The sequence below is a fragment of the Myotis davidii genome, unplaced genomic scaffold (genome assembly GCF_000327345.1).
Source record: "Myotis davidii unplaced genomic scaffold, ASM32734v1 scaffold292, whole genome shotgun sequence".
In the NCBI taxonomy this organism is placed as follows: Eukaryota; Metazoa; Chordata; class Mammalia; order Chiroptera; family Vespertilionidae; genus Myotis; species Myotis davidii.
The window spans coordinates 2,648,864-2,663,565 of NW_006285042.1; the positions used below are offsets into that span (position 1 = coordinate 2,648,864).

The 14,702-nt window shown below is 36.0% G+C and overlaps 1 protein-coding gene across 1 annotated transcript in view; it reads left to right on the forward strand.

Moving 5' to 3' along the window:
- Nucleotides 1-14,702, forward strand: part of ADGRG6 (adhesion G protein-coupled receptor G6) — a 133,192-nt gene that overhangs the window by 56,181 nt on the left and 62,309 nt on the right. Inside the window, exons 3-4 of the mRNA XM_006755376.2 lie at nucleotides 10,435-10,776; nucleotides 12,983-13,606. Of these exons, the coding sequence (XP_006755439.1) occupies nucleotides 10,435-10,776; nucleotides 12,983-13,606 (966 nt within the window). The remainder of the gene's footprint in view (nucleotides 1-10,434; nucleotides 10,777-12,982; nucleotides 13,607-14,702) is intronic.

The window sequence follows — 14,702 nt, forward strand, 5'->3', positions numbered from 1 at the left end:
GAATTTACACTCAGCCAGCCTTCCTGTAGTTCTGGATGATGTCCGTTTTGTGTTTTTGAAGTATTATTCAGTTGTTGTGGGAGGCAGCAATTTCCCGGTGTTTATCTATGCCGCCATCTTAGTTTCTCCCCAACAAAAATATTCTTTACAAACTAGGTTATGTGACTTAGATAGAAAAGCGTTAGTATAGAATAAATCTTTTTAAATTTCAATTTTAGAGTTTGCTGCAAAAAACTTAAGACAATCTCTCTCGCTTTCATATAGTAATATCAGTAATATACTTGAGATCTATGTGCAAACGTACATATTTTAACATTATATGATTTTAACATTATGTAAATATTTTGAAAAGTAAAGTAATTCTAGCAATGAATAAACTTAAGGCAACTGGACAATATATTTTAACAAGCTGTTTATATTATGGAAAGTTTTACTGAGAAAATATTTTTATTTTTTAAACCTATATTATGGAAATTTTACATCAGTCATTTCTTATTACTATGATGTTAACATAAAAAAAGCATTCCTTAAAGGGACAAAATTATGCCAGTTGCATCTATAATTTGCTGTACTCCAAACTTTGACTATTTAAACTGCTTCCATTTCTGTGTACAAACCTGAGTGGGTTTTTATTACCCTCAAATTAAAGGCTTATTTGGAAAATTTGAGCTAAGATGCACACTTATCCTGCTACTGCCATCTTCTTTCCAATATATTCTCCCAACCTATTGGGAGGGCAAGTTTTTAAAACCAAAACTTGTTCTAGCTATTAATTTCAGGTTCTTCACCTGTACCACATAACATGGAATAAATTGGAACCAATAGCCTTGACTGACTTTTCAAATTTGTTTTACTCATACCTCCCCTCCTCACCCTCTGGTAACCATAGGTGAAGACAGCTAAAAGAAAACTGAAAATGAATGGAAGTAGGGGCCCAGAAAATTGAATGAATAAATGAATGGATGAGTGAATGAACAAACTGAAATATGACTAACATGCTCTGCTATTAAATAAAAATCATAATCACATCACTAAGAACTAATGTTTTTAAATATATTTTTTTATTGATAGTATTATAGATACCTCCAGTTTTCCCCCTAAAAACTAGTATTTTTTAGCATCTTACCGTAAGCCAAGTACAGCCTATACTTTATATGGATAGCTCATGTGCTCAAAAAGTTAGTGCACTAAAATGCACTATTTAGTCAGTAATTACATCATTACCTTCATGGGTATTAGAACTATAATTAGCTTTTACTGGGCTAAGACAATCTTCTCTTATGTTGGTGATATTTAACAATATTTTCCTAGTTAATGGCAACAAAAACAAATTTTATTCTGCAATGTTGCCTAGATGATCCATATAGAAAGATTTTCTGTGACATTCTCAAGTGGCATGAACACTAGGTGAGTGTTTTTTATAGTTTCCTCATTTTTTTTTTAGGGTAGTAAAACATGTAAGATCAAAGTAAGATAGATCTTCAATCAACTCTAGGTTGGTCACTTTGCTGCTTTTATGTTTTACCATCAACAGTTAGGCTTTGCTTCAGCGAGTGCTTGTAGATTAATCTTCCCACCCCTGACAGCTATTTGCTTTCCACAAACAAGCTATCATGGTGGCTTGCTGTCTTTTGTCTTTCTTTTGTCATCATTGAAGTCCTTTGAGTTAGGCTGCAAGGGCCTTTGTTCAGTGGTAGTTTTGTGTTGTTTATGTGTAAAAGGGTGAGAGTTATAAAAATATCTGTGCTAAACACAAATTTGATTATTTTGCTTTCCCATAATTAAAACCTTTTACTTTCACTATTGCTCTTAATGTGTTTTTGTTTTCTTTATCATGGTTTGCAAAATCCTGCAAGGACCTAATTTTTATCTCTTATTTTTCCCCACTTTGCACACTATGCTTCAACTAAATTGAACTCTTAAGTTGTTTAAACAATCTGTGATCTCTCTCACCTGCATCTGCTGATGCTACTGCCCAGAACACTCTTATATTTTTCTCCTCTGCCTTCCCTTTTTATTGGCCCACTTTTATGCTGCATTTTCAGGTTCCAGTTTTTTTCTCATCTGTTAGAAATGGTACCATTTCTATGGAATCTAAACCTATATTATCATACTCATCTATCTGTTCTATCTAGCAATTTTCACATTATATTATCACTACTTTTGTATCTGTATTTGCACTAACCTATACATTCCTTAAAGTCAGAGATTATATCTTCTCCATGACTATATTCCCAACACCCATTGCAGTGTCAGGCACATAGATGCTTAATAAGTATGTATTGAGTGAATGCATGTGGGGATGGTAAGAGATGGTGTGAAGAGGCAGATATGGAGTACTGTATGTGTTATTCAAAGGAGCTTGTCTTTTTGGATCCCAGAGCAGATTTTGAGTTACAGAAAACATACCTGTAGATTTTCATTTTCATTTTCATAGATGTTTCTTGTAGTGATGTGGAGGTTGGGTTGGAGGTAACAAGACTACTAGGGAGACTAGTTACTGAGCTTTTTGTCCAAGAGAGAAAAGATGAGAACCTTAAACTAAGTGGCCATGGTAATGAGATGAGGAAATAAATTACATAACCATGAAGAAAATAAGTATCATAACCCTTGAGAAACTGTTTGAAATGTTGTTGGAGAAGGAAGAGAGAAAGGCTATTCAGAGTTCCAGCTTGGATGATTCTCATACTACTAACAACTGTGAAGTGTATAAAAACAAATTACTTGAGGACTGATATTTGAATTGCGGATCTATGGGACATCCAAGTGGAGATGTCGAGTTGACATTCACAAGTGTGGGTGTGGTGCTCAGTAGAACATGTATGTCATCAGTATTTGGACATAATGAAGGCCTGGGTTTAAATGAAATCACCCAGAGAGAATGAGTGTAGAGAGAGCACTAAAGAGTGAGTAGAGCCCCCAAAATTATGAGCTTGAAGCATACCTGGTTGTAAGGAACAGAAACTCACTAAAGCTGGATCAAGTCAAGAAGTGGCATGGCAGGTGTAGTAAGAGTTCTTGTCATAGATTCCCAAGACAAGCTACAAAGAACAGCTCCTCCTATTGATTACTGGTCGTGAAATGTCTAGAATTGAAGTCTGCATTTCCCAAAGTCCTGTTTCTTCTCATCTCTCTGTCCTGTACATTTTTCTCTTGCTCTTTCCTCTTTTGTTGTCTGCCCATCCATGCCCTTTGCAAGTAGCCAAGGCATCTGTCACCTCTGAATTTATGTAATTTCACCATACCATTGTTCACCATTCTCTGAGAAAATTATCTGTTTCTGACTTCAAATTCTCAAAGAGAGCCCTAGCTAGTTTTGCTCAGTGGATAGAGCGTCAGCCTGAAGACCTAAGGGTCTCGGGTTCAATTCTGGTCAAGGACATGTACCTCTGTTGCAGGCTCCTCCCTGGCCCAGGCCCTGGTTGGGGTGCATGCAGGAGACAACCAATTGATGTGTTTCTCTCACATCAATATTTCTGTCTTTCCCTCTCTCTTCCACTCTCTCTAAAAATCAATGGAAAAATATCCTCGGGTGAAGATTACTGATAAACACACACACAAAAGCAACAAATTCTCAAAGAGAGAATCTGACTGGGTAGCCAGAGGTCATGATAGAAATATGACTGCAGGAGATGTGGGAAGAGCACATCTGCTTGGGAAAAGGTGTGTGCATGGAGACTGTGAATAGCTTCTGTTGTATGTTGTTATTTAAAGGAGCATTTCTCAGATTTTAATGTGCTCATGAATCACCAGAGAATCTTATTAAAATACGGATTTTGAATAGTAGGTCTGGGTGATTTTTGCATGCTGACCACGCTCCCAACAGGTGATGCTGCTGCTGCTGCTGCTGCTGCTGTTGATCTAAGGGCCAGACTTGGAAAAGCAAGTGGACAAGTGGAGTAGTGGGGATTCTCAAAGAGGGCAGAGTGAGGGCAGGAGGAGAAAAAGGAGGAGGTAGGAACTATAGGTAGAGAGTAAAGAATCATGGAAAGTTCAGAAGCATTGAATGTTGCCGAGGGTGAGTGAGATAAAATTGGAAGCCTTTTAAGTATAATAATACCCAATACTTTGTGAATTCTTTAGTATAAATAATGTCCAATATTTTTTTTTAATTCTTTTCAGTAGTGCTCAAAAGCCTATGCATGAGACAGCAAGAAGATCCGTGGCTGGGCTAACACAGAGTGGATTTTTTTTTTGAGGGGGGTGGGGGTGGGAGTGGTTACAGTATAGTAATATGGAAGGGGATAAGAGACTTGAATATATTAACCAGAAGGTAGAGTAAGTGATAGACCAGGCAGATAAGGTTGTTTTAAATTATGCATTGCCTTTAGATTTTCTCTTCTATAAATACTGGAGAAAGACTCAACTACTTACTGCTTAAGAAGGAAGTTTCCCATGAAAATGTGTGTGGGTGTGGGTGCATATGCCCGCACATGTGCTTGTGTTTTTAATCCCCTTGCAATGGTTATATATCAATGTAATAAGCTGACTCCAGATGGATTTACAACAGTTCACTTGTTTGGATCTTCCAAAAGTATTACCTTTGCCCTTACGTATGGAATGTTCTCATGCTAAGCTGATTATGGAAAGACAGGACTCAAAGTTTAAACATTAACAATCTTATGAAGATAGAAATGTGTTTGAGGGTGTGGTGCATGTGAATTTCTTTGGAGATTCGAAAAAGTGTCAAGCTTAAAGGTGCCTCATCAAGGAAACTTTAATTCAGCTTCTTGTTCATTTTCTAGCTATATCAAGCTTTATTGAAGTGATTGAAGTAAGTGGTAGCCTTATATTCATGGTGCTTCCAAAGAATATTTTGAGCTGGAAACATTACAGGGGGAAATCAAACAATTTTCTGGTTAACTCTGGGGAAACCAGTTTTGGGAATAAACTGATATCCTTGCTTGGCTGCTGAAAGTCATAGCCGGAGATTGGAATGACCGATGTAGCCCTAGTCTAGGAGCGACCCTCCCAACATGGAGATGCTACTTTTGAGTGCAAAGCTTGAGGAAGGGGCATAAGGGAGGGTGGGATACTTGCCAAGTCTATCACATTAGCAGAATCACAGATTTGTTGTGAATTGCAAATTCACAGCCAGGTTGCCTCCAGATTCCTTGCCATCTTGAAATAATCTGCATGTAGGCCAGAAATCACTTAAGTTTAAATTTACTTTGATGAAGTTGTTCAGTACTGTATATTATCAGTCATTTAATACATTCCAGTATCTAAAGTTTTATTTTTATTTTACATTTTAGCGAAGTTATATCTGGCAGCATTTTACTTGATCTGGAGAGTTGGTGTGTGGCTGTCCTGATTTTGTAATGATTTAGGCATTAGAATTGGCCCTAGAATTATCAACTGCTGGCCATTAGGTTTAATCTTCAGAAACCATCAAAGCTACTAAATATTTTAAACCGTTTTAAGCAACTAACAGACTTTTCATTCATTGGCATTAAATATAGTCACACTGATCATTCAAAAAAGGACTTCAAATAGATGCAAGCTGAGCCTGCAACTTAAGCTAAATTTTCTGAAAATGATTTTCACTGGCTAGTTTGTCCAACAAATTCATTAGTGAAAATTTCACAGAAATTCAACCAAAGAACAAAATTTAATTTGAATGCATTCATCTTGTTCAGCATTTAACACAGTATAGGAAAAACAATTATTCCATCTACAGATCTGTGTTGAAAGTAGCTAAAATTGGTCTCTAGACTTAGCTCCTGGGTTCTGAAACACCTGTTTTTGTAAAATTTTAAAATGCTTCATATTTTATTTACAGAGAAGTACTTGGATCAAGAGTGGAGTAGAAATTTAAATCTCTGAGATTAAAAAAAAACCCCATAAGATAATGGTTATGGAATCTATATTTAAATGTTTATAAGTTAAGATAGGCTTTGGCATGACTGGGAGATTTTCTATTTTAGGTTTGAGTTCCTTTGAAAAATAAAATTTTGTAAAAGTATGTATGAGTAGATTATTGTCAAACATCCACAAGCATAGGCAAGCACTGAAGGTGGAATTTGTTTTGTTTAAATTACCTGAAAACTTTGATTTTATAAATTATAAATGTTACTATATCTGTTTTTTAGAACATCTGGAACCAGATGTTTGAGTTGGGTAGGTCTTTAAAAATATTTTTTATTGATTTTTAGACAGAGAAGAAGGTCGAGGGGGGGAGAGAGAGAGAGAGACAGACAGACAGACAGACATGGATGTAACAGTGAAACATCAATTGGTTGCCTCCTGCACACCCCCCACCGGGGATTGAGCCTACAATTCAGTCATGTGCCCTGACCTGAAATTGAACCTGCAACCTTTTGGTGCACAGGACAACCCCAAACAACTGAACCAAATGAAGCAGGACTTGAGTTGGGTAGTTTTTAGAAAATATATTAACTTTGGTTACCCACAGCTTCATTCAATGGGTACTTCAGTAGCCATCTTTTAGGAGATGTAGTAGCCCTGCCTTTAAGAGAGAACAAATTAATTTCTTAATTAGCTCATAGTATAGGAATCAATTAGTAGTGACATTTGATTCCTCCAAATGGGAAAATTCTAAGCACAATGTTTTAGATTGTCTAACATTCTTTACTAAAAAATATTTCAAAATTGGCGTCTTAAAACATATTAATTTGGGTGTGATTGTACTATGTTTACGAAATTTCCCATTGAAAAATATTGTCTCTTGAAAGGGTACTTGGGCTTACCCCTTTACCCCTTTTGTGTGTTTTTAAAGTGGCACCTTTTATTCCCTCCTAGAAAGATGATAGACTTAGTTTCAGAAGAGCTGTTTTGACTCTTGGTCCTGCTATGAATTTGATATGTAACTTTGGGCAAATTATGTAATCTATATTAGCTTTATTTGTTTCATTTGAAGATGGAGGTGGAACTATTTCTCAGGGTTATTATGATATCAAATGAGGTAATGTATGTGAGAGCCCCTTAATGTGAATTGATCTGCAAAGATAATGTGTTTACTTTAATTGACATTTAACCCAATTAAGATAATCATTATTTAGTAGCACTATCTCTAAATTCTGTCTAGCTACTGGAGATGAGAATCACGGAAACGAATGCTTTAACTGTTGTTTTTTTAAATGGACATTGTGGGTGTTTCTTCTTTCTCTTTTTTATCCCACTGAGTGCCTCAGAGAAAAAGAGATGCTAGCAAGGTGGGATGCTATTTCCTCTCTTAAGTTATTGATGCACATATTGTGTGTTGTAGTAATGATGAATAATAGCCAACACCGATGTAGTGCTAACTATTCCTGTACAGCTCCCAGAACTTCACAGTATTAACCCGTCTAGTCCTCCCAATAACCCTAGGAGACAGGTGCTGTTACTACCACCTGTATAAAGTGGGTGAAACCGAGGCACAGAAAGGTGAACTTGTTCAAAATTATATAGTCAGTTTTTTAGTCAAATTGAATTTTCTTGTATCTTTCATTCAATTCTGAGGGAAGAATTTGGCAAGAATCATATGTCATGATAAAGAATATCATGAATATTACTTGGGTCTTGGATACATGAAATGGCATCTCTTTTTGGATAAATGATACTGCCTGCATACATGCTGGGATGACTCAAAGAGAGTAACTTATTTTCCTTTCTTTTTCTTTTTTTTAAATACATTTTTATTGATTCCAGAAAGGAAGGGAAAGGGAGAGAGAGATAGAAACATCAATGATGAGAGGGAACCATTGATCTTCTGCCTCCTGAATGCTCCCCACTGGGCAGCCTGCAACCTAGGCCTGTGCCCTGACTGGGAATCGAACCGTGATCTCCTGGGTCATAGGTTGACACTCAACCACTGAGCCATACTGGCTGGGCTGCTTTTCTTTTTAATCTTCAGTGCATATTACTGGATATATTAGTGTTAAATTATTTCTTTCTCTTGAACCTAAGGTACAGTAACAGGAAGCTAGCCTTATCAGAAAAGTCCAGTCATCTGGGTCCCGTGCTGGAGGTGAAATAATTGAACCCCAAGCCCCATCTAAAGAGATATTCCAGAGCTCACACACCCTTTATTGTTTTTTTAGATTTAGACTTTGTTTGAATTAGGTTCATATATTAAGTCATTTTTAATTTAGGCATTTCCCCATTCATTTAAACTATTTTTTCATAAGTTTTATCAGTTTTATCAAAGGTCTTCCATGTGTCAGGGATGCTATAAGGAGTAAGATGGTGAATATGACAGTACATACTTTCTGCTTGTTGAATTTAGAGACTAGCAGGAGGAGACAGACAGTAGGCAAATAATCTCACGCTGCTCTGAATAGTGCTACAAGGGAGAGGAGCTCTGTGGTCCAGGGATGGATGAGAGAAGGCCTTTGGAGATCACTTGATGATCATAAATTACTTTCTTCTGGCTGTCTTTGGGCCTGTACAACATGTTGGAGATTTAGGGAGGCAGAGCTAAGAGAGGGCAAGTTAGCAAGAATAGATGGGAGCAGAGTTGGCAAGGCAGTGCATGATACAAAAACAGTGCATGACACAAAAAACAGTGCATGACACAAGGTGGCTACAGGGAAAAGAAAAAAGCAAAAGGTAATTCAAGCAGCATAACATATACATCCTTGAATATATCACAATATAGGGAATAATATTTGTTATGACTATCATTTTTAAGAAAAGCTATTGCATCTTCGTTCTACTCAATTCTGTGAAAAAGGGAGGGACGTCATTTAGAGTGATTTCCATTATCACAGTGGAAAGTACTTTATTGTTTGAAAATTTCTGTGTCAGTTTTATGGCAATTACTTTATCCAGAATGTTGGATAAATGGAATTATGGCCTACATTTATGCAAATATTTAAAATTAGTATGAATATTAATTGCAAAGGCATTGGGATAACAGTAGACCTTGGTTTCTGGTTCTACCTGGAAACCAGAGCCTGGATAAATCATAATTGAGAAATAATTGATTGCTTTACATTTACCACATGTCATTATAGTATTTGTTTGCCTTTGGATCCAAAACGGATATGATATGTAATAATCCTTCAGAGACTTCCTCTTTCCTGTTCATTGGTATATACTATTTACAATAGCGCCTGGTATATAACAGGCACTCAATAAATATTTACTGAATGTATGCATAAATAAGATAATCACACAAGTATATAATTACAAACTGTGGTAAATGAAACTATTTTTAAAACTATAAATATTTCACACAAGTGATGCTATTTATTTGAATTCTAGAAAAAATACAGTCTGCCAGAAGATAACCTGTTTATTTTTTGTATTGGATGTTTTCTCTCTCTTTTTTCTTTTTTTTCAATTACAGTTGACATTCAGTATTATATTAGTTTTAGGTGTACAGCATAGTGGGTAGAGATACAATTTAGGAAGTGATACACCCAGTAATTCTAGTGCTCACCTTTTACCATACATAGTTATTACAATATTATTAACTATATTCCCTTTGCTGTATCTTACATCCCTGTAACTACCGATTTGTACTTCTTAATCCCTTCACCTTTTACACTGAGCCCTATATCCCCTCCCATCTGGCAACCCTCAGTTTATTCTCTATATCAGTGAGTTTGCTTCTGTATTGTTTATTTTTCTCTTTAGATTCCACATATAAGTGAAATCATGTGGTATTTATATTTCTCTGTCTAACTTATTTCACTTAGCATAATACCCTCTAAGTCCATTCATGTTGTTGCAAATGGAAAGATAGTGTTCTTTCTTATGGCTGAGTAATATTCCACTGCATGTGTGCACTGCATTTTCTTTATACAACCGTCTATTGATGGGAACCAGAGTGCCCTACCTGCCTTTTGGTTGAAATGCAAATTGGTACAGCCACTATGGGAAATAGTATAGAGGATCCTCAAAAAAATTAAAAAATAGAACTACCTTATGACCTAGCAATTCCACCTCTGGTTGCTTTCTTTTTAAACATTTACTTCCTAAGTGTTTCTCTTCCTTTATATCCATGGTTTATAATATTGAGTTCTACCTTTCTGGTTCTGTAGCCCCTCGAACCCAGTTCAATTACTCTCTAGAATAGAGATTCTTACCTACGCTCAGTGAAGCTTTGTGAAGTCTGTCATTGTCTCCTGAGGCCTCGTGCAATCCTAAAAACTAGGCCAAAGGTGCATTTTACTAGAAACATTTCCCATAGCTTTCATCAGATTCTCAGAGTACATGCCTCCCCTCCCCCCCGCCACACACACATATACCAGTTTAAGAATAATTGCTCTAGAATATGTATTTTTCTTTTCACTTTTTGATATTTATTGGTTTATTTTTGTTGCTTCTTTTCCCATGAGATGGTTTTATTTCCCTTTTAATATTCATGATTATGTTTGGGTCTTTTAAAATGTTTACTGTTTGTCCCCAGCATGTGGTATTCTTGGATTATTGTACGGCCTCTGATCCTAGCCCTTCTCTCTTGTCTCTTTTTTGTCTGGCCAACAGTGTGGGGATGTGCCAACTGCAGGCTTGTGCTATCCAACCCTTCTGGGACCTTTACTTCTCCATGCTACCCTAACGACTACCCTAACGCCCAGTATTGCATGTGGACCCTCCGAGCTCCTGCTGGCTATATCATTCAGATCATGTTTAATGACTTCGACATTGAAGAAGCGCCCAATTGCATTTATGACTCATTATCCCTTGATAATGGAGAGAGCCAGAAGAAATTTTGTGGAGCAACTGCCAAAGGCCTATCGTTCAACTCAAGTGCAAATGAGATGCTTGTGTCCTTTTCAAGTGACTTTAGCATCCAGAAGAAAGGTTTCAATGCCAGCTACATCAGAGGTATGTAAACCAAAGACAGTGCCAACCCCTGCTTTCGTTTAACACGTTCTACAGTAAACACAGAACCAGAAGCCAGACTGATGCTCTTTTATGTGGATGTGAATGATTAGGATTAGAATGTAAGGGCAGGAAGTTGTTAATATTCTCTGAGTATTCTCATTAGCAGTAGATAGCTAGTATATCCAAAAAGATCTGCTTGTCGTAGAGCTGAATTCCTTTATATTGTTTACATGCAGAACATATAAAGGCTGCTTGGAAGACAGTAGATTTTCCACAGCTAATAATTAAAATCTGTAATTTTAACATCTCTCTACTGAATGCTTAAAACATTCCTATTTATAAATCATTTTCTTGTAGGCTTTTAAGATGTTGCCTTTTAAGGAACTATGCTAGGGGATAAATATAAAAATTAGCGTAGAATTTAAAATTTTTAAAAGAGCTATTTATTACTTACTGCTAATAAACAACATAAACTGAGGAAAGCCTCTTGAAACATGGCAATTGAAGAAAAGAAAATACATTTTTGTCAAATACATTTCCCAGATTCTGGCATGTCTTAATATTTAAATAATTCTGTTCTTTCTAAAACCCATCATTGCTTAAGAAGAATGCAAGCTTCAAAACTGTGAGATGTAGTTATACTATTTTTTATCTTGAGCTTCTTAAGTAGATATCATGTATCAAGGAAAGAAACAAAAAAGAAAGGCACTACAATGAAAATCAGTCATCATTATAAATTGTGTTTTTGGTGGCAAGGTTATTTGCTGTTTGTAATTGACAGATATGTGGTTAATTGAAACACATGCTTTAATTCTTCAAATAATGTTTTTAAAATGATAAAATATTATAGGAAATTTGAAAATAGAAAGGAGAAAATTAAAAATACCTATTGATATACCCCCTCAGCCATAACCACTAATAAAATATTGATGGGCATGCTTGCTCCTAGCCTTTTGATTTTAACAACGTATGTAGAATACTGGGTTCATATTGCATAAGATCCCATTGAGTAAATAGACCTGTGAACTGTTTTATATTTAAAAAGTAGACTAACATCTACAATTCTATTAAATTCCATCATGGATTTTTAACTAAAATATTTATATAAAATGATGTTTCTTACCATCAACCTATTCTTGGTGTATATTAAAGTATATTCAAAGTAGTGATCATTTGAAACCAGTATTAAGCAGTATTTTTTAGGAGAGCTGCTTCTCTCTCAAATCAGTTGATGATGTTTCATAGTATCTATTATATTAGCATCGGGCTAAATACATTGTATTATTTCATCATTTCACATATGTCACAGGAAGACGAGGCTAATTTATGTTATTTTGAATTTATTATGCATATCATAAAAGTAATCTATATTAGTAATCAGTACTAGCTATAGATTGATATGGCACAGGCACTGACCTAGTGCTTTGCAGACATTAACTTAATTAATTCCTATTGACCACCTGTGTAATAGGCGCCATGGTCCTTCATTTTGCAGATAAAAAGGCAAGGGTAGAACAATGTGAATAACTTGTCCAAGGGCACACAGCACAGTGGAAGGGTTGGGATAGGGAGCTCCATTGTCTGCCCTTTGAACCACTGCCCCTTACTATTCCTCACAAACTAGCTCAAATGTAAAGGAAATAGTGCTTCAAATTACTGTTTTGCTTGTTGTGTTACTAGACTCCCTCTCCTCAATGGCAGTGTCTTTTCCTTCATTCCTGAAATCCCTTTGTGATGGGGGACATGAGTAGGATATGGGGTGTCTGAAGAGGAGAAAGGCAATTGTTAATGAAAAATAGAACTATTAGTTATTATATTTAGAAATTATTTGAAAACTAACATTTTTTAAAAAGTCTTACATATTAATAGAGCTTTCTTGAAACCAGTAGTTTTTTAATTATTATTTTTTTCTTTCAGTTCAGGGATGAAGAAATATACTTGTTATTAACTTGGCTGGTTTTACCTCAAAGATTTAAGTGTGATATCCAACCATGATTAGAATTTAAATGGGTGGGATTTTTTATTGCTATTACTAATATTGGTATAAGGTAATGGGTTGGTGATAGAGGGTAGATGAACAGCAAAAGAGGAGAGCCATAGGCAAAAAAGTCAATTAATGGTGTGGTTGGGTGTATCAGACATTTTATCTCTCATTAGTCCGGATCTGAAGTTAACATCTTTTATCTGTTATTATGTTTTGTCCTAGTCGCTGTGTCCTTAAGGAATCAAAAGGTCATTTTACCCCCGAAACCAGATGTGTACCAGGTGTCTGTTGCAAAAAGTGTCTCTATTCCGGAGCTCAGTGCTTTTACACTCTGTTTTGAAGCAACTAGAATTGGCAAGGAAGACAGTGAATGGATGGCTTTCTCCTACTCAAATGCATCCTTCACACAATTACTCAGTTTTGGAAAGGACAAGAGTGGCTACTTTCTAGCTATAGCTGGCTCAAAATGTTTACTAAGCAGTGTGTTTCCCATGAAGGATAAAGAAGACGTTTTCACAGAAAGCTTTGAGCAGTTCTGCATTGTTTGGAATAATTCTTTTGGTTATATTGGTGTAACTTTCAGAAGATGGCACAATATAGTTCCATGCAATGCTAGCATTAATAAAGTTATTTCTGGGAATGGGAAATTGTTGTTGGGCTCCAATCAAAATGGAATTGCCTCTCTAAAAGCAGACATTTATAACTTTCGACTTTGGAATTTTTCCATGAGTTCCCAAATCCTCTTCAACCTCAGCTGTAATGTGAAAGGGAATGTGGTCGACTGGCAAAACGACTTTTGGAATATCCCAACCCTTGCTCTGAAAGCTGAAAGTAACCTAAGCTGTGGTAAGTCTGTGGCCTATTAACTCTTTTTCTAAAGCATTGCTCTATGAATATGTTTGGCAACAAAAAATTGCATATACATTATGTATATAAAATTATATATGTACACATATATAATTACATTATGCATATATTTATGTGGAATAAGTACATATATGTATATACATTTGCATATATATAGTTAGCATTAATTAGCTCTTTTAATTTTTAAAATGTTACCTGCTCAGTTATTCATTGTAAACGTTTTATTATAAGCCATATTTTTTTCAATCAAAGCCTTTGATTATACCATTTTTAAGTTTTCTTTATGTCATAAAATATTACAATTTATCACTAACAAACAATAGTTATAATTATCACGTATCAAATAGAAATATTAACACCAGACCTGAAACAAAAGAAACTAATAAGTTATTGTTTTTAATTACATAGATGATACAGCAAAATGCTGATTTTTATTATGTTATTTAAATAAACCACCACCACCTAAAAGCATGGTATTTACTCAATCAGTATTAAACATCACAACTGTCCATTTAAGGAAAATCTTTGATAATCAGAAATTATCATTGTTTTATTTGAACTTTTATTCTATTTATTTGAAAATGAGCTTTGTCATTTGTTTCAAATACTCTTCTCTTTGATTGCTTTTGAGAGACTTTAAATGTGATAATATTAGATGTAGCTAAATGCAAAATGCTAAGAGAAAATAATTCTGTGTAATATAATTATATTAAAACTAGAAGCCCGCTGCATGAAAATTCATGCACTCAGGTGGGTCTCTCAGCCCAGCCTGCAGCCTCTCACAGTCCAGGAGCCCTCAGGGGATGTCTGACTGACAGCTTAGGCCTGCTCTGGGGAGAGCGGGCCTAAGCTGCAGTCTGGCCTCCCTCGGTGGGAGGTCCTGCTGGCATGCGCCTCAGCTGGCCTGGCGCCACCCCCCGCCGACTGGTCGTACTGCCACTCAGTTGATTTGCATATTATGCTTTTATTATATGCGACCAGCGTGCCAATCAGGGGACATCACAGTGAGCGGCCAGCCCCGCCCCCATTGTCCCACCTGTGGCAATGGGGTGGGCTGATCAGAGTCTGGCGCAAG